We start from the raw sequence: 19,642 nt of genomic DNA on the forward strand, positions 1-19,642 counted from the left end.
TTGTACATATTTACTATTCTATTTATTTTGTTAATGATGTGCATGAGAAGCAGCATGGCTCAGTGGAAAGAGTACGGGCTTTGGAGTTAGAGGTCATGGGTTCAAATCCCGACTCCGCCACTTGGCAGCTGTGTGACTTTGGGCAAGTCACTTAACTTCTCTGTGCCTCAGTTATCTCATCTGTAAAATGGGGATTAAATCTGTGAGCCCCACGTGGGACAACTTGATTACCTTGTATCTACCCCAGCACTTAGAACAGTGCTTTGCACATAGTAAGCACTTAATAAATGCCATCATTATTATTATTATTATTATCTAGCTTTATTTTTATTTATTCTGACAACTTGACACCTGTCCACATGTTTTCTTTTGTTGTCTGTCTCCCCCTTCCAGACTGTGAGCCCACTGTTGGGTAGGGACCATCTCTATATGTTGCCAACTTGTACTTCCCAAGCACTTAGTACAGTGCTCTGCACACAGTAAGCGCTCAATAAATACGATTGAATGAATGAATGAATGTGAGCCCATTGTTAGGTAGGGACCGTCTCTGTATGTTGCCAACTTGTACTTCCCAAGCACTTAGTACAGTGTTCTACACACAGTAAGCGCTCAATAAATATGATTGAATGAAATGAATGAAATGGCATAAAAAAATAAAACAGATGTTTAGAGGAGCAAGTGTAAGATCCATGAAGTCCCATTATTTCACCTCCTTTGGAAAATGGAAAATGAAAATGGAAAATTCATTTTCAGTGGAAAATGAATGTTTTAATGCCCAGTCATTTCTATCCCTGTATAAATGCTTGCATTGTTTTTTGTAGCCTTCCCTGACCACAGTGCTAGGAGTGGAGGGAGGTGAGAGAAGAATGGGGAAGCTTTCTATCTCTGAACGTCCACACATGTCCAGTCCATACATGCTGCTTGTCCTATCATGTGCTAAGCCCTCCTTTCTCCTTCACCCACTCCCTTCCATGTCACCCTGACTTGCCCCCTTGATTCATCTCCCCTCCGAGCCCCACAGCACTTATGTCCAGATCCGTAATTTATTTATTTATATTAATGTCTGTCTCCCCCTCTAGACTGTAAGCTCCCTGTGGGCAGGGAATGTGTCCATTTACTGTTCTATGGTGGTCTCCCAAATAAGCACTCAATAAATACGTTTGAATGAATGAATGAATTTGCCAGGCACAGATAGTTTCTCTGTCTCGTGGCCCTGGGGCCTCACCCGGCCCAGGTTTCTTAGTTCTGGGTTTACCAAACTCAATACTCCTCTGAGCATGCGAGGAAGGGAGGAAAGGAGAGAGGAGAGTCTGGTTAGAAGGGTTCTCAGAGGCTCGACACTGACGCCTTACAGTCTAGAGGGGGAGACAGATATTAATATGAATAAATAGATCATTTATAACATGTAATTTAAAGATATGTACATAAGTGCTGTGGCTTTGGGGGTGGGGTGAGTAACCAACGTCCAAAGGTCACAGGTTGACGTGCATAGATGACACAGAAGGGAGAGCGAGCTGGGGAAAAGAGGGCTTCATCGGGTTAGGCTCCTAGAGCAGTGATTCCCTCTTCAGTCCCTAGTCAAATGAGCATCTTTCAAACCTGTGAGCCATTCCCACGGGGGGCCAGGCAGTCTCTCCTCTCCCTCCCCATGCCTGCAAACCCACCCTGGCTCCTGAGGGGATGGGCCCAGTCCCGAGGCCCGAGTTCTGTTAATGACCTTCAGATTTCCTAATGCAGGGGAAGGTTTTCTTCCACCAATCAGGGTCCTGATGCTCTTTGATTTGCCTTGCAGTGGATGGCTAAAAACCTCCACATTCATCCCTCGGTGTGGGCAGGGATTGTCTCTCTTTATTGCTGAATTGTACTTTCAAAGCACTCAGTACAGTACTCCATGCACAGTAAGCACTCAATAAACACAACTGAATGAATTGAATGAATGAATCCTTCCCTTCTTCTGCCTTCCATTCATAATAATAATAACAATTATGGTACTTGTTAAGCACTTACTATGTGCCAAGCACTGTTCTAAGTGCTGGGGTAGATACAACGTAATCAGGTTGGAAACAGTCCCTGTCCCATATGGGGCTCACATTCTTAATCCCTGTTTTACAGATGAGGTTACTAAGGCCCAAAGAATTTAAGTGACTTGCCCAGGGTCACACAGCAGACATGTAGTGGAGCCGGGATGACCTTCCGACTTCCAGGCCTGTGCTACCACTACGCCATGCTGCTTCATTTGTTCATTAATTTCATCATCATCATCAATCGTATTTATTGAGCGCTTGCTATGTGCAGAGCACTGTACTAAGCACTTGGGAAGTACAAATTGGCAACATATAGAGACAGTCCCTACCCAACAGTGGGCTCACAGTCTAAAAGGGGGAGACAGAGAACAAAACCAAACATACTAACAAAATAAAATAAATAGAATAGATATGTACAAATAAAATAAATAAATAAATAAATAGAGTAATAAATATGTACAAACATATATACATATATACAGGTGCTGTGGGGAAGGGAAGGAGGTAAAATGGGGGGGATGGAGAGGGGGACGAGGGATTAATTTGTATTTGTTGAGTACTTACTGAGTGCAAAGCACTTTACTGAGTGCTTGGGGAGTACATTAGAACAATGAACAGACACATTCCCTGCCCACAAGGAGCTCCTCATCCTTCTCCTATGATCCTTCCCGCTCCCTGTTGCCATCCTCTGAGGAGAAAGCAAGGACTTGCTTGTAGCTATAATGGGAAAGCTTTTGAAGGAGTGTGTGTTATGGACACCCAAGGGGAGAGGGGTTGATTGGCTGATCACTGTGAAGTCGCACAACATTAATAATTACAAGCTTTCACGTGTGGGACACTTCTATTTTCCAAAGCACTTTTCGGTCAGATATAGCCTTTCAAGAAACTTGTGACTGTGATATTTCTTAGCAACCTGCTCTAAGCAGCTGGGCTGGCTGGGCAGGTATTCCACAGTCCCATAGGAAATGAGGTGGGCGGTGAAATTTCTCAGGGTGGAGGGGCACCGATTATCAGTCAACTAATAAATCAGTCAATGGTATTTTTTGAGTGATTAATGTATGCAGAGCACTGTACTAAGCACTTGGGTGAGTACAATAGAACAGAGTTGGGAGAAATGTTCCCTTCCCATTCATTCATTCATTCAATCGTATTTATTGAGCGCTTACTGTGTGCAGAGCAATGTACTAAGCGCTTGGGAAGTACAAGTTGGCAACATATAGAGACGGTCCCTACCCAACAGCGGGCTCACCGTCTAGAAGACTGTGAAGACTTCCCACAAGGAGCAGCATGGCCTAGTGGAAAGAGCATGGCTTTTCTCCCACTCATTCATTCATTTATATTAATTGAGTGCTTACTGTGTGCAGAGCACTGTACTAAGCACTTGGAAAGTACAATACAGCAATAAAGAGAGACAATCCCTGCCCACAACGGACCTAAAGCCTAGAGCGGGGGAGACAGACATGAAAACAAGTAAACGGGCATCAATATAAATAGAGTTATAGATATATACATATAGACCTAAGTGCTGTGGGGCGGCGGGGGGTGGGGTGGGGGAGAGCAAAGGGAGTGAGTCGAGTTGACGTGGAAGGGAGAGGGAGCTGAGGAAAAGAATGTCCTGCCCTGTATTCATCCCCCGCCCTAGCCTCACAGTATTTATGTACATATCTGTGATATATTTCTGTATATGAATGCCTGTCTCCCCCTCTAGGCTCTAAGCTCATTGTAGGCAGAGAATGTGTCTGTTTATTGTTACATTGTACTCTCCCAAGCACTTATTACAGTGCTCTGCACACAGTAAGCACTCAATAAATATGATTGAATGAATTAATTAATAATAATAAATAATAATGATAGTATACTTGTTAAGCTCTTACTGTGTGCCAAGCACTATACTAAGTGCTGGGGTGGATACAGACAAATTGGGTTGGACACAGTCCCTGTCCCACTTAGAGCTAACAGTTTCAATCCCCATTTTACACAAGGTAACTGAGGCATGGAGAAGTAAAGTGACTTACCCAAGGTCACACAGCAGACAAGTGGTGGAGTTGAAATTGGAAATCATGACATTCTACATCATGCTGCTTCTCTATAATTGAATGAATGAGTAGAAGGACCTGGGTTCTAATCCCAGTTTAGCCAAGTGCTTGCTGTGTGACCTTGGGTAAGTCACTTAACTTCCCTGAGCCTTAGTTCTCCTCTTCTCCCTCCTCCTTAGACTGTGAGCCCCCTATGGGATAGGGACTGTGTCCAACTTAATCAACTTGTATCTACTCCAGCCTTAAGCCTGTGTGTGACACATTGCAAGCACTGAACAAATACCATAAAAAAGGAGTTTGCAGTCTAGAGATGAAGAGAGGCATTAAAGTAAATTATGGATATGTACGGAATTACTGTGGGGCTGAGTGGAGTGAATAAAAGTGCTTCAAGGTAACAGATAGAAATGCCTAGGTACCTCAGAAGGGAGAGAGAATAGGGGGAATCAGGGAAGGCCTCTTGGAGGACATGTGATTTTTGTAAGCTTTTGAAAGTGGGGAAAGGGGTGGTCTGTCGGATATGAAGGGGGAGGGAGTTCCAGATCAGAGGGAAGATCATCATCAGCATCAATTGTATTTATTGAGCTCTTGCTGTGTGCAGAGCACTGTACTAAGCGTTTGGGAAGTACAAGTTGGCAGAATATAGAGACAGTCCCTACCCAACAGTGGGCTCACAGTCTAAGAGGGGAAGATGTAATAATAATAATAACAATGATAATAATTGTGGTATTTGTTAAGCACTTACTATGTGCCAGGCATTGTACTAAGCATTAGGATGATTTCAAGCAAATTGTATTCACAGTCATGGGGCTCACAGTCTTAATCCCATTTTACAGATGAGGTAACTGAGCCCAGAGAAGTGACTTGTCCAAGGTCACACAACAGGCAAGTGGCAGAGCCAGAATTAAAACTCAGTACCTTCTAACTTCCAGGCCCATGCTGCATCCACTAGGCCTAGATGTGGGGAAAGAATCGGTGGTAGGATAGATGAGATTGAGGGGCAGTGAGTGGGTTGGCATTAGAGAAGTGAAGTGTGCGGGCTGGACTGTGATTCGATATCAGTAGGGTAAAGTAGGGGGGCCCCTCTCAGGGTCGCACCTGGAGAGTTTCCAGTACTCTACCAGTCACGACTACATGAGGGAGAGTCAAGCAGAGGCCTGTCCATTCCAGTCCTAGCTTGGCCAGTGGCTGGTGAGTGGCAGGCAATATGCTACAAGTCAAAACTCACCCATGCTGGGCAGCAGTGGCATGGAAAAGAGTCGAGGGCAGAGTTTAGTTCACTGTGCGGAAGGAGGCAATGGTAAACCAATTCCGTATTTTTTAGCAAGAAAACTCTCTGGATCCACTACCAGAACGATTGCAGATGGAATTGGTGCATTCAGGGAGAGATGTGTCTATGGCATCACTATGGGTCGGACATGACTCGACAGCATAAGACAACAAAGTAGGAGGGACTGAGCTCATTGAGCTCTTTGAAGCCAAAGGGTAAGGAGTTTCAGTTTGATGCGGAGGTGGATGGATAACCACTGGAGGTTCTTGAAGAAAAGGATGGATCTTAGTGAGGTTGTGAAGGTAGAACCAACAGGATTGGGTGACAGATTGAATATGTGGGTTGAATGAGAGAGATGAGTGGAGGATAAGTCCGGTGGGGAGTTAGTGGGAAAGAACAGGGTGGGGAACCCCAGTTGCTAGGCTTGTGGGCTTCAGGGTTAGAATTGTCAGGGGAGTAAGGGCCCTCTCAGTCCTGCCACTCCAACCCATCATTATCAGAATTTATTGACAACATATTTAAAAAACAATGGTATTTGCTAAGCACTTCCTATGGGCCAGACACTGTATTGAGTGCTGGGGTAGATGCAAGCTAATCAGGTTGACAATGTCCATAACCCACCTGGGGTTCACAGTCTTAATCCCCATTTTACAGTAGAGGTAACTGAGGCACGGAGAAGTTAAGTGACTTGACCAAGGTAACAGAGCAGACAAGTGGAAGAGCTGGAATTTGACCACTGGTCAGTCCCATCCTCCTGTCTTTCCCCACTTCAGTCTATACTTCACTCTACTGCCCGGATCATCTTTATGCAGAAATGCTCTTGGCATGTTACTCCCCTCCTCAAAAATCTCCAGTGGCTGCCTGTCAACCTATGAATCAGCAAAAACTCCTCGCTCTCGGCTTCAAGGCTGTCCATCACCTCGTCCCCTCCTACCTCACCTCCCTTCTCTCCTTCTACAGCCCAGCCCGCACCCTCCTCTTCTCTTCCGCTAACCTCCTCACTGGGCCTCGTTCTCACCTATCCCGCTGTCAACTCCCAGCCTACGTCCTTCCCCAGGCCTGGAATGCCCTCCATCCACACATCCCGCCAAGTTAGCTCTCCTCCTCCCTTCAAAGCCCTACTGAGAGCTCAACTTCTCCAGGAGGCCTTCACAGACTGAGCCCCCTTTTTCCTCTCCTCCTCCCCATCCCCCCCCGCCCCATCTCCTTCCCCTCCCCACAGCACTTGTATATATATTTGAACAGATTTATTACTTTATTTTACTTGTACATATTTACTATTCTATTTATTTTGTTAATGATGTGCATATAGCTTTAATTCTATTTGTTCTGACGATTTTGACACCTGTCTACATGTTTTGTTTTGTCATCTGTCTCCCCCTTCTAGACTGTGAGCCCGTTGTTGGTTAGGGACTGTCTCTACATGTTGCCGACTTGTACTTCCCAAGTGTTTAGTACAGTGCTCTGCACACAGTAAGCGCTCCATAAATATGATTGAATGAATGAATGACTCCCAGGCACACACTCTATTCGCTAGGCTATACTGCTTCTGTGTGCGCAGTGCTGTGCTGATTGTTGAGCATCTCCTGTGTTCCATGTGCTACTGGCTGGGTGCCTACTGTTTATGGAGCACTGCACTGAACACCTACTGCATCCAGAGGGCTGCACTGGTTACCTCCTGAATGCAGAGCACTGACCTGGGCACCTACTGTGTGCAGTGTGTTGTGTAGATGCCTGTTATGTGTAGGGCCTGGAAAGGATACCTACTGTGTGTGTAGAGCTCTCTACTTGGCATTAATGGGTAATTACTAAAAGTAGAAGGGGCAGGAAGAGGCTTGAAACCCAGTGAACTGTCAATCAATCAATCAATCGATCATATTTATTGAGTGCTTACTGTGTGCAGGCACTGTACTAAGCGCTTGGGAGAGTACCATACTGTGGTACTGTGTCTGTTTAATGTTTAATGTGTTTAAATTGTTTAATGTTTAAATTTAAATGTTTAAATTGCTTAATGTTTAATGTGTTTAAATGTGTTTAATGTGTCTGTTTAATGCGTCTGTTTAATAAACATGTGTCTAACAGACACATTCCCTGGCCACTTGACTTACAGTCTGGAAAGGGAGACAGACATTAAAAGAAACAAATAAATTATGGATATGTAAACAGTAATAACAACAACAATAATAATAATTATTGAATATGTTAAGTGTTTACTATGCACCAGTCACTGCTCTAAGCACTGGGGTGATTACAAGCAAATCGGGTTGGACGTGGTCCCTGTCCCATGTGGGGCTCACAGTTTCAATCCCCATTTTACAGATGAGGTAAATGAAGCATAGAAAAGTGAAGTGACTTGCCCAAGGTCACACAGCAGACAAGTGGCTGGTAGTGTTGTCATGCTGGGCTATGAAGAAAGTAGTGGGAAAGAGGAAAGGAGGGCTTAGTCGGGGAAGGACTCTTGGAGGAGATGTGCCTTGACTAAGGTTTGGAAGTGAGGGAGACATGGTAACAGGCCTGTCCATCTCTCTGCTGGGAGTTAGCCTGACACCCTGGACCATGCAGAGCTATGCTGCTTCTGCTGATCAGTAACAGGAATTCTGATTGTACCCAGTGCTTAGCACAGTATTCTGCACACAGTAAATTCTCCATAAATACCAGGAATTGATTGATTGAGTGATGGATTACATGACATCTACTCCAGTGTTTAGCACATTGCTTCTTGTGGTGCTTGTTAAGCACTTACCATGTGTCAAGCACTGTGCTACGCATGGGGTAGATACAAGTATATCAGGGTAGACACAGTCCCTGTTTCACATGGGACTCATAGTCTAAATTGGAGGGAGGAGGATCTAATCCCCATTTTACAGATGAGGTAACAGGCACAGAGAAGATAAGTGACTTGCCTAAGGTCACACACAGACAAGTGACAGAGCCGGGATTAGAACCCAGGTGCTTTGACTCCTAGACCGTGTTTTTTCCCTGATTATGATTATTGTTATGGTATTTGTCAAGTACTTACTATGTGGGGCACTGTACTAAGTGCTGGGGTGGATATAAGCAAATTGGGTTGGTTACAATCCCTGTCACCTATGCGGCTCACAGTCTTATTCACATTTTACAGATGAGGTAGCTGAGGCACAGAGAATAATAATAATAATAATAATGGCATTTATTAAGCGCTTACTATGTGCAAAGCACTATTCTAAGTGCTAGAGATGTTACAAGGTGATCAGGTTGTCCCATGGGGGGCTCACAGTCTTCATCCCCATTTTACAGATGAGGTCACTGAGGCCCAGAAAAGTGAAGTGACTTGCCCAAAGTCACACAGCTGACAATTGGCGGAGCTGGGATTTGAACCCGTCACCTCTGACTCCAAAGCCCGGGCTCTTTCCATTGAGCCATGCTGCTTCTCTAAAGTGAAGTAACTTGCCCAAGGTCACACAGTATGTAAGTGGCGGAGCTGGGATTAGAACTCATGATCTTCTGACTCCCAATGCTGGTCTCTATACACTGCATCATGCTACTTGTCATTAGGCTATGCTGCCTCTACATTGCTTGGCACCCATAAGTGCTTAGCAAATACAAAATACAACTACTAATAATAACCCATGAAATCCAGCCATCCGCCAGAAGCCGAGAGATGCTGCGATTCACGATTCGGTGGGTTGACATCGAATCTGGGTGTCTCTTCGGCGTCAACCCAAAGTGTCTTTTCTACTTTAAGAAATGCACCCGCTGCAGAAGGGAGTGGGGATGGAGTGGTTCAGCGTCTCATGTAAGATACATACAGCTCTAAGCATGTAAGTGCCATTTTGGAAAATGCCTCTTAATTAAAGCCATAATTTAGTTATGTTCAGCTTAATTGGGAATGTCATTGCTTATTATAGCAAGTGCTGTTTTTTGAATAATGGTATTGGCTAGATTTTTTTTTTAAACATGGAAATGAACAAATGATTGGATTTCAAGTGTTTGAAGAGTTATGTCCATCTTGTTCTACATCCAGATTTCCTGCATGGCTCGGGCTCTCGAAATCCAACAGCCTCTCACCTAATTATTATTATTATTATTATTATGGCATTTGTTAAGCGCTCACTATGTGCAGAGCACTGTACTAAGCGCTGGGGGGATACAAGGTGATCACGTTGTCCCACGTGGGGCTCACAGTCTTAATCCCCATTTTACAGATGAGGCAACTGAGGCACAGAGAAGTTAAGTGACTTGCCCAAGGTCACACAGCAGACGTGTGGCAGAGCCGGGATTCGAACCCATGACCTCTGAATCCAAAGCCCGACACGCCTGGGAACCAGAGGACCTGGGTCCTAATCCTAGCCTCCCCACTTGTCTGCTGTGTGATCTTGGGCAAGTCACTTCAGCATGGCCTAGTGGATAGAGCACAGATCTGGGAGTCAGAAGGACCTGGGTTCTAATCCCAGCTCTGCAGCTCATCTGCTGGGTGACCTTTAGCAAGTCACTTCACTTCTCTGTGCCTCAATTACCTCATCTGTAAAATGGGAATTATGACTGTGAGCTGCACATGGGACAGGGACTGGGTTCAACCGGATTAGCTTGTATCTACAGCTGTGCTTGACACAAAGTAAATGCTTAACCAATACCATTATTATTATTATTGAGAGAAGCAGCGTGGCTCAGTGGAAAGAGCAAGGGCTTTGGAGTCAGAGGTCATGGCTTCGAATTCCGACTCCACCACATGTCTGCTGTGTGATCTTGGGCAAGTCACTTAACTTCTCTGGGCCTCAGTTACCTTATCTGTAAAATGGGGATTAAGACTGTGAGCCCCACGTGGGACAACCTGATCAGCCTGTATCCTCCCCCATGCTAGAACAGTGCTTTGCACATAGTAAGCGCTTAACAAATACCAATTATTATTATTATTACTTCACTTCTCTGTGCCTCAGCTCTCTCATCTGGAAAATGGGGATTAAGACAGTGAGCCATTTGTGGGCCAGGGACTGTGTCCAACACAATTATCTAGAATTTACCCCAGAGTTCCCCTCTCTCAGGATTGCACCTGGAGAGTTTCCAGTACTCTACCAGTCATGGCTCCGGGAGGAAGAGTGAAGCAGAGGCCTACCCATTCCATCCCTAGCTTGTGCAGTGGCCAGTGAGGGCAGGCAATCTGCTACAAGTCAAAACTCACCTGAGCTGGGTAGCAGTGGCATGGGAGAGAGTCCAGGGCAGAGATTCAGGTTTACTGTACGGAAGAAGTCAATGGCAAACCGCTTCTGCATTTTTACCAAGAAAACTCTGGATCCACTACCAGAATGATGGCAGGTGGAGGTGGGGTGTTTTCATTCATTCATTCATTCAATCGTATTTATTGAGCACTTACTGTGTACAGAGCACCGTACTAAGCACTTGGGAAGTACAAGTTGGCTACATATAAAGATGGTCTCTACCCAACAACCGGCTCACAGTCTAGAAGGGGGAGACAGACAACAAAGCAAAGCATGCAGACAGGTGTCAAAGTCATCAGAACAAATAGAATTAAAGCTATATGCACATCATTAACAAAATAAATAGAATAGTAAACATGCACAAGTAAAATAAATAGAGTAATAAATCTGTATTTATCTGTATTTATATATACAAGTGCTTTGGGGAGGGGAAGGAGGTAGGGCAGGGGGGATGGGGAGAAGAGGAAAAAGGGGGCTCAATCTGGGAAGGCCTCTTGGAGGAGGTGAGCTCTCACTAGGGCTTTGAAGGGACAGCTATGTCCATGGAGTCGCTATGGGTTGGAGACGACTCCAAGGCATAAGAAAAGATAAAACCCCAGCGCTTAAAATAGTGCCTCGCACATAGCAAGTGCTTAACAAATGCCAGTATTATTCTTACATTTCTTCTTCTTCTTCTTCTTTCTTCTTCTTCTTCTTCTTCTTCTTCTTCTTCTTCTTCTTCTTCTTCTTCTTCTTCTTCTTCCTCCTCCTCCTCCTCCTTCTTCTTCTTCTTCTTCTTTTTCTTCTTCCAGACAAGTGGTGGAGGCAGAATTAGAACCCGCATCCCCTGACTCCCAAGCCCGTGCTCTTTCCACTAAGCCAAGGACCTGCCCGTGGTCACACTATAGGTCAGTGGCTGAGTTCGGACAAACTCAGGTCTTCTAAATCTCAGTCTCAAATTCTTTCCACTTTCAATTTCTGAAAGTATTTTCATTTAATTTTCCTAGAAAGCCAGTTAGGCAAAAATTCAGACTAATGGTTTAATTTGTACATTGCTTCTGTACATGGTAAGTGCTCAAAAATGTGATTGACTGATTGAAATGCTTTGAAAAAAAAATTTTAGACTGATTATGTCATTCATATTTCAGCATTAAATATTGCTCATCGCAGTCAAAGTGCACAGCAACAGGCTAAATTATCTTGTATTAACCCCAGTGCTTAGTACAGTGCCTGCCATATAGTTAGTGCTTAACAAATACCACAGTTATTATTATTAGTAACAGGGATGACAATGTCAGCAATCAGTGGCAGCAATGCCAGCAATGTGGCCGTGGCAGTGGAGGCAGCAGTAGTGGCATTGGCATTGGTGGTGGGAGCTGCCACCATCGAGGAGGAGGAGGAGGAGAAGATGGAGGAGAATTAGGATTCCTGGCACAGCACCATTCAACTTCTCCCTGCTGCCCTGAGATTGGCAGTGGCACTGCCATTCATTCATTCATTCAGTCAGTCAGTCTATTGTATTTATTGAGTGCTTACTGTGTGCAGAGCTTGGGAATTACAAATCGGCAACAGAGACAGTCTCTACCCAACAACAGGCTCACAGTCTAGAACAGGGAGACAGACACAAAACAAGTAGACAGATGTCAATACCATCAGAATAAATAGAATTATAGCTGTATACACAGTATTAATAAAATAGAGTAATAAATATGTACAAATTTACACAAGTGCTGGTGGGAGGGGAAGGGGGTAGGGCAGAGGGAGGGAGGGGGGTGATGAGAAGGGGAGGAGGAGGAGAGGAGAAGTGGGGACTCAGTCTGGGAAGGTCTCCTGGAGGAAGTGAGCTCTCATTATGGCTTTGAAGGGAGGAAGAGAGCTAGTTTGGCGGATGTGTGGAGGGAGGGCATTCCAGGCCAGAGGTAGGATGTGGGCCCGGGGTCGATGATGGGACAGGTGAGAACGAGGCTCATTGAGGAGGTTAGTGGCAGAGGAGCGGAGGGTGTGGGCTGGGCTGTAGAAGGAGAGAAGGGAGGTGAGGTAGGAGGGGGCGAGGGGATGGAGAGCTTTGAAGCCGAGAGTGAGGACTTTTTGCTTGATTTGAAGGTTGATAGGCAAACACTGGAGATTTTTGAGGAGGGGAGTGACATGATCAGAGCGTGCCGAACACCCTCTCATCATTCTGGCCAACGGGTCCCGACAAACACATGTCCAAAGAAATTTCTAGCCCAAGCAAGCCCCTGAGCTTTTCCCTTCCCGACTATTCCCATGGTCTCTGGGTCACAAGGTTGCATTTTTGTAAGAACTTTGCCTGTTTCACTGTGTTTTCTCCTGCTGGTCGCCTGATGAAATATCGCTAGACTGACATAGCTCTGGAGACTGGAACCCCCAAAAGCATTTCTGCCCCCAAACTGTGGGACTGTCGAGCCTTGTTACCCTTGAGCAAGGGGTGCTGTCTATCTGAAGCTCTATCTCTAGACTGTGAGCTCGTTGTGGGCAGGAAATGTCACTGTTTATTGTATTGTCCTTTCCCAAGCCCTTAGTACAGTGCTCTGCACACTGTAAGTACTCAATAAATACGATTGACCGAGTGAATAAAAATAAAAGGACAAAGAGTCGAAGGTTCCAGGATAAAGAGCAGTGCTGGGGAGAGAGAAAAATTATGGAGGAACAATTCACAGAACACAGTGTTCCTCTCTAGTCTGTAAGCTCCTTGTGGGCAGGGATTGTGACTACCAACTCTGTTGCATTGTACTCTCCCAAGCGCTTAGTAGAGTGTTCTGCACATACAACAAATAGCCCAATTATTATTATTATTATCGATTAGAGCACAACAGAGGTCTTAGGGTATTTCATACAGACACGTGAGCCCCCTCGTGGCATTTCAAGGCCATCACTTGCCAGTAATAACCAGGGTGAAATATTTCCCACGGAAATCAGAGCCCTTTGATTTATAGAACAGGGAAAGATATTATTTCATTTTAGTTAAATCTAGGTTTATGGTGTAAGAAGATCTTCAATAACTTGGCAAACCTGTATGAAGTATAAATCAGGACACACCCAATTCATATCTGAAGCATTCCTGTAAATCGGCAATATATTCACCTAAAGTTAATGAAAAAGAATTGACAAAGGTTTAAATTTTCCCAATAATGCAAGAATCCAGAATAATGATATGAGATTACTTTCTCAGTCTCACACATATCCTCCGGCACCTGTAAGTCTGTTCACTGGTGGTGCTTGTTATATCCCGGGCAAGCTAAGGAAACGTGTAGAGTCCATGCCGATGAACTGCAAAGTGGTAGTTTTGAACTCTGGAGTTCATGGTGGCTGGAGTTGTTTTTGGGATTTGGGCACTACAGCAGCTGCTGCCGGGGGGGGTGGTGGTGGGGGGGACAGTGGGGGTGTTAGAATGGCTAGAAGGGGAGTTGGGTTAAGTTATTGGCATGTGGGCATTGATTAGATAATGTCTTCTGGCCCAAAGCCCTTGTCTGAGTGAAAGGAAAAAACCACTGAGATCTTGCTGTGTTTTCCCTCTCCCTTGGTCTATGCCCATGTTGGGCTGGTACAGTAAGTAGCTGATCTGATTGTACCGTATCTTCCCTAGCGCTTGACACATTGAACGGACTTAACAAGTATCACAGTGTTTATTTGAGAATCCCAAGATTAGCCCATCCCCTCCCCTGCTTTTGCCTAATCCTTATGCGCAGTTGCTTCCTTTACCTATAACTTAAATGTTTCCCACCCCCATTAAAAACTCCATGAGGGCAGGAATCATGTCTACCAAATGTACAGTGCTCTCCCTACCGCTTAGTTCAGTGGTCTGCCCAAAATAAGCACTCAATGAATATCATTGCTTGATTGATTATACTTGTGGCATGTATTAAGCATTTAGTATTTGCCAAGCACTGTCCTAAGCACTGAGGTTGATACAAGATAATCAGGTCAGACACAGAGTCGGTCCCACATGGGGGATATGGTCTAAAGGGGAGGGAGAACAGGTATTGGTTCCTCATTTTACAGATGAGGAAACTGAGATACCAGGAAAGTTAAATTGACTTCACCAAGGTCATCCAGCAGGCAAGTGACAGCGTTGGGATTAGACCACAAGTGCTTAACAAAAACCATTAAAAAAAAATAAAAGAGCTGGCTCCATAACTCTGCACTGACAGTTCTGCCCAGACCCCTTGCCCCCTGGCCTTTCCTGCCCCTCTCAGGGCTGGTTGGGCAAGGAAAGAATGGTCATCCTGACTCATACACTAGACCAGTGGTGGGCAGTGGGCTGCAGAAAAGAGGAGCAGCATGATGTAGTGGAAAGAGAATGAGCCTGGGAATCAGAAGACTTGGGTTCTAATCCCAACTCTGCTACTTGCTTGCAGTGTGAGTCACAACTTCTCTGTGCCTCACTTTCCTGATCTGTAAATTGGGGATTCAATACCTGTTTTCTCTCCTACTTAGATTGTGAGCCCCATGTGGGACAGGGACTGGGTCTAACCTGATGGAATTGCATATACTCCAGTGCTTAGAACCATGCTTGAGTACATAGTCAGTACTCAAGTTATTATTACTATTATCAGAGTTGGGCAGCTTCCCAGAGTTGGGTTGATGTTTTTCATTCATTCATATTTATTAAGAGCTTACTGTGTGCAGAGCACTGTACTAAGAACTTGGGAAGAAGCAATACAGCAATAAACAGTGACAATCCCTGCCCACAACTGAGCTCACAGTGTAGAGAGTTTTGAAACTGTTTTGAGTTCCTTTGTGGATATCTCTCTGATCCTCTGGAGAACTCAACTCCTACAAACGCATAGGTGTTCTTGACTTTACTGGAAGAAAAGCAGAGGTGTTACTAATCTATCCCTGTCTGGAGAAACGATTTTCATTTCTATTGCTTGTGGCTCCTCGGAGGCTAAATCCAAGCTCTCCTTTTCCCCGATTCCCCAATCTCTGGCCAATTGCTCATGTTTTGTCCCTACTTGGATCCCCCTCTTCTAAGTCTGTCAAGCCTCACCCCTCCTTATCTTCAAGGCCTCCTACCAACTAAGCTCCTTGTGGGCAGGGATCATGTCTACCAACTCTTGTGCTTTCCTAAGCACTTGGTACAGTAATAATAATAATAATAATAATGATGCCATTTATTAAGCGCTTACTATGTGTAAAGCACTGTTCTAAGTGCTGGGGAGGTTACAAGGTGATCAGGTTGTCCCATGGGGGGCTCACAGTCTTAATCCCCATTTTACAGATGAGGGAACTGAGGCACAGAGAAGTTAAGTGACTTGCCCAAAGTCACACAGGTGACAAGTGGCAGAGCCGGATTTGAACCCATTACCTCTGACCCCAAAACCCGGGCTCTTTCCACTAAGCCACACTGCTTCTCTTACAGTACAGCAAGTAAGCGCTCAGTAAATATCATTGATTACTACAAACTCACTCCCTTCAGGAAGGCTTTCCTCATTAACCAACTCTCTTCTGGTCGTGCCATCCCATTCACCTTAACTATCATGAATTTACAATTAATTTATACTGTTCTCATGCTTTGGCGTCTTTATCAATTTATTTCTAGGGCTTCTCTTTAGATTGTAAACTTCTCAAGGGTGGGGATCTAATCTTTAATTCTTTGTTCTGACCCCCACGTGACTACTACTATAGCTTTCTGTCCATTAGGTGCCCAGTACAGTGCTCTGTGAATAGGAGGTACCGAATACAGCACCTAACTCTAGGTGCCCAGAATATGCCAGTGATACTGTTACAGTGAAACAGGACCAAAATTCAGGTCTCTCTCTAGCCCATTCAATCAATCAATCACGTCCCTATTCCTTGGGGTAAAATGTCAGTCAGTCACTCATATTTATTGAGCGCTTATTGTGTGTAGAGCACTGTGCTAAGTGCTTGGGGGAGTACAATACAGCAATATAGCGGATACATTCCCTGTCCACAATGAGCTTACAGTCTAGAGGGGGAGACAGACATTAATATTTATAAATAAATTACAGGTATGTGCATAACTGCTGTGGAGAGGGGGCTGGGAGAGAGGGATGAATAAAGAAAGCAAGTCAGGGCAACGCAGAAGGGAGTCAAAGAAAAGGAAAAGAGAATACATGTCCCCAGACTCAGTAAAAAAAGTTTCAGAACAGCCTCCAGCCCAGAGGATAACACTCTCCTCCTACAAGCCAGACTACTTACTTCACTCTTCTAATGCTAACATTCCCGTTATTGTACCTTGATGTCGTCTATCTCACCAACAAGCTCTTGCCCAAGTCCTGCCCCTGGTCTGGAACACCCTCCTTCCTCATATCCGACAGACAATTACTCTCCCCACCTTCAAAGCCGTACTGAAGACACATCTCCTCCAAGAAGCCTTCCCTGACTAAGCCCTCTTTTCCTCTTCTCCCACTCAGTTATGTGCTGCCCTGACTTGCTTCCTTTGTTCATCCCCGCCCCTGCCCCCACCCCCACAGGCCAACAGCACTGGTATACATACCTGTAATTTATTTATTTATATTAATGTCTGTCTCCCCCTCTAAGTTTGTTTTGTGCAGGGAATCATCATCATCATCATCAATCGTATTTATTGAGCGCTTACTGTGTGCAGAGCACTGTACTAAGCGCTTGGGAAGTACAAGTTGGCAACATATAGAGACAGTCCCTACCCAACAGTGGGCTCACAGTCTAAAAGGGGGAGACAGAGAACAAAACCAAACATACTAACAAAATAAAATAAATAGAATAGATATGTACAAGTAAAATAAATAAATAAATAGAGTAATAAATATGTACAAACATATATACATATATGCAGGTGCTGTGGGGAAGGGAAGGAGGTAAGATGGGGGGATGGAGAGGGGGACGAGGGGGAGAGGAAGGAAGGGGCTCAGTCTGGGAATGTGTTGTTTATTGTTATATTGTACTCTCCCAAGTGCTTAGTACAGTGCTCCGCACACAGTAATTGCTCAATAAATATGACTGAGTAAAAATAATAATAATGATGGTATTTGTTAAGCTCTTACTCTGTGCAAAGCACTGTTCTTGAATGAATGAATGTATAAATGACCTGGGTGATGGTAAGCAGGAGGTGCCTGATTGCTGCTGCTACTTGTTTGTGGGCTGTCCGGAGATAGGAATGGGAGGGCTCTCTCTTCCTGCAGGTGATGCCTCTGCGAATAATATTAATAATACTTATGACATTTGTTAAGGGCTTTCTATGTGGCAGGCCCTGTACTTAGACTGTGAGCCCACTGTTGGGTAGGGGCTGTCTCTATATGTTGCCAACTTGTACTTCCCAAGCGCTTAGTACAGTGCTCTGCACACAGTAAGCGCTCAATAAATATGATTGATTGATTGATTGATTGATTAGTACTGGGGTAGAGAAGCAATGTGGCTTAGTGAAAAGAGCACTGGCTTGGGAGTCAGAGGTCATGGGTTCTAATCCTAGCTCTGCCACTTGTCTGCTGGGTGACCTTGGGCAAGTCACTTAACTTCTCTGTGCCTCAGTTCCCTCATCTATAAAATGGGGATTAAGACCGTGAGACCCATGGAGGACAATCTCATTACCTTGTATCTACCACAGTGCTTAGAACAGTGCTTGGCACATAGTAAGCACTTAACAAATGTCATTATTATTGTTATTACTATTATTATTGCTATTACAAGCAAATTAAGTTGGACACAGTCCCTGTCCCGCGTGGTTCAGTGGAAAGGGCGTGGGCTTGGGAGTCAGAGGTCATGGGTTCGATCCCAGCTCAGCCACTTGTCAGCTGTGTGACCTAGGGCAAGTCACTTAACTTCTCTGTGTCTCAGTTACCTCATCTGTAAAATGGGGATTTAAGACTGTGAGCCCCACATGGGACAACCTGATCGCCTTGTATTCCCCCCAGCACTTAGAACAGTGCTTTGCACATAATAAGTGCGTAACAAATACTGTTATTATTCTTATATCTGGCTCACACTCTCAATCCCCATTTTATAGATGAGGCAGCTGAGGCCCAGAGAAGTGAAGTGACTTGGCCAAAATGAAGTGACCTGCACAAGGTCACACAGAAGACAAGTGGCAGAGCTGGAATTAGAACACATGACCTTCTGATTCCCAGGCCTGTGCTCGCTCCACTAATCCACGCTGCTCCTCAGGGTACTTCCCTCCCCTCTCCCGCTGCCCACCGGTAATGAAATAGCCAAGGGTGCTGGGTCTTGGAGAGAGCGCGGGGTCGGACCCAGGGAGACATTCCTCCACCCTTCACCCACCTCGGGCTCAGGGCCAGTTGGAAGAAGGCCTTCCTCCCCGGGGAAGCATCATAATGGGTCGTCTGTTCTGGCGTGAAGCCTCCAAAAAAGGAAAATAATCATAATAATAGTGATGGCATTATTAAGCACTTACTATGTGCAAAGCACTGTTCTAAGCACTGGGGAGGTTACAAGGTGATCAGGTTGTCCCAAGGGGGACTCACAGTCTTAATCCCCATTTTAAAGATGAGGTAACTGAGGCACAGAGAAGTTAAGTGACTTGCCCAAAGTCACACAGCTGACAGTTGGTGGAGCTGGAATTTGAACCAGTGACCTCTGACTCCAAAGCCCATGTTCTTTCCACTGAGCCACACTGCAAAGCTAATGCTGTCCAGGGGTGTGTAGTCCCGGGCCACTGGGCTTTCAAGCGGAAATAATAATCAATGGTGCTTCCTAGGTTCCCTGCACAGTTTGAAACATTGACAGTATAACAGATGGGACACAGTCCCCATTTCACGGTGGGGCTCACGCTCTAAAGGGCTGTAAAACCCTTTCTATCATCACCAGAGCGAACTGGGGCCCAAACTCCACCTCGTTCTCCCTGCTCCCTCAGGCGAGAGGTCATAGACCCGCTCTGTCCCTGAGGTCTCAGAGTCGGGTGATTTCCGTTCTCCGCCTGTGATTTCGGAACCTGCCATTCGTTAACATCCACCGCTTTGGGTTCCAGTGCTCGACGGGCAGGTTGTCAAACACTACCACATCAAGAGTCACGACGAAGGCGGCTTTTTCCTGACTGACAGATGCATCTTCCCCACCCTGAAGTCATTTGTGGATCACTACAGCACGGACAGAGATGGTCTCTGCATCAGGCTCAGAGACCCATGCCTGAAGGTATGGAAGATGCTCTCTCAGCGGAGACCTCGGTGA

The 19,642-nt window shown here is 45.2% G+C and overlaps 1 protein-coding gene and 1 non-coding gene across 2 annotated transcripts in view; both read left to right on the forward strand.

Moving 5' to 3' along the window:
- FRK (fyn related Src family tyrosine kinase) overlaps positions 1 to 19,642 on the forward strand; it is a 48,067-nt gene that overhangs the window by 17,774 nt on the left and 10,651 nt on the right. Inside the window, exon 3 of the mRNA XM_038762770.1 lies at positions 19,443 to 19,606. Within this exon, the coding sequence (XP_038618698.1) occupies positions 19,443 to 19,606 (164 nt within the window). The remainder of the gene's footprint in view (positions 1 to 19,442; positions 19,607 to 19,642) is intronic.
- LOC119924481 lies at positions 5,138 to 5,275 on the forward strand. Its single transcript, XR_005449193.1, has one exon. It is a non-coding gene; the product is annotated as a small nucleolar RNA SNORA7 (small nucleolar RNA).

This window comes from Tachyglossus aculeatus, chromosome 2, assembly GCF_015852505.1.
Source record: "Tachyglossus aculeatus isolate mTacAcu1 chromosome 2, mTacAcu1.pri, whole genome shotgun sequence".
Taxonomy (NCBI): domain Eukaryota; kingdom Metazoa; phylum Chordata; class Mammalia; order Monotremata; family Tachyglossidae; genus Tachyglossus; species Tachyglossus aculeatus.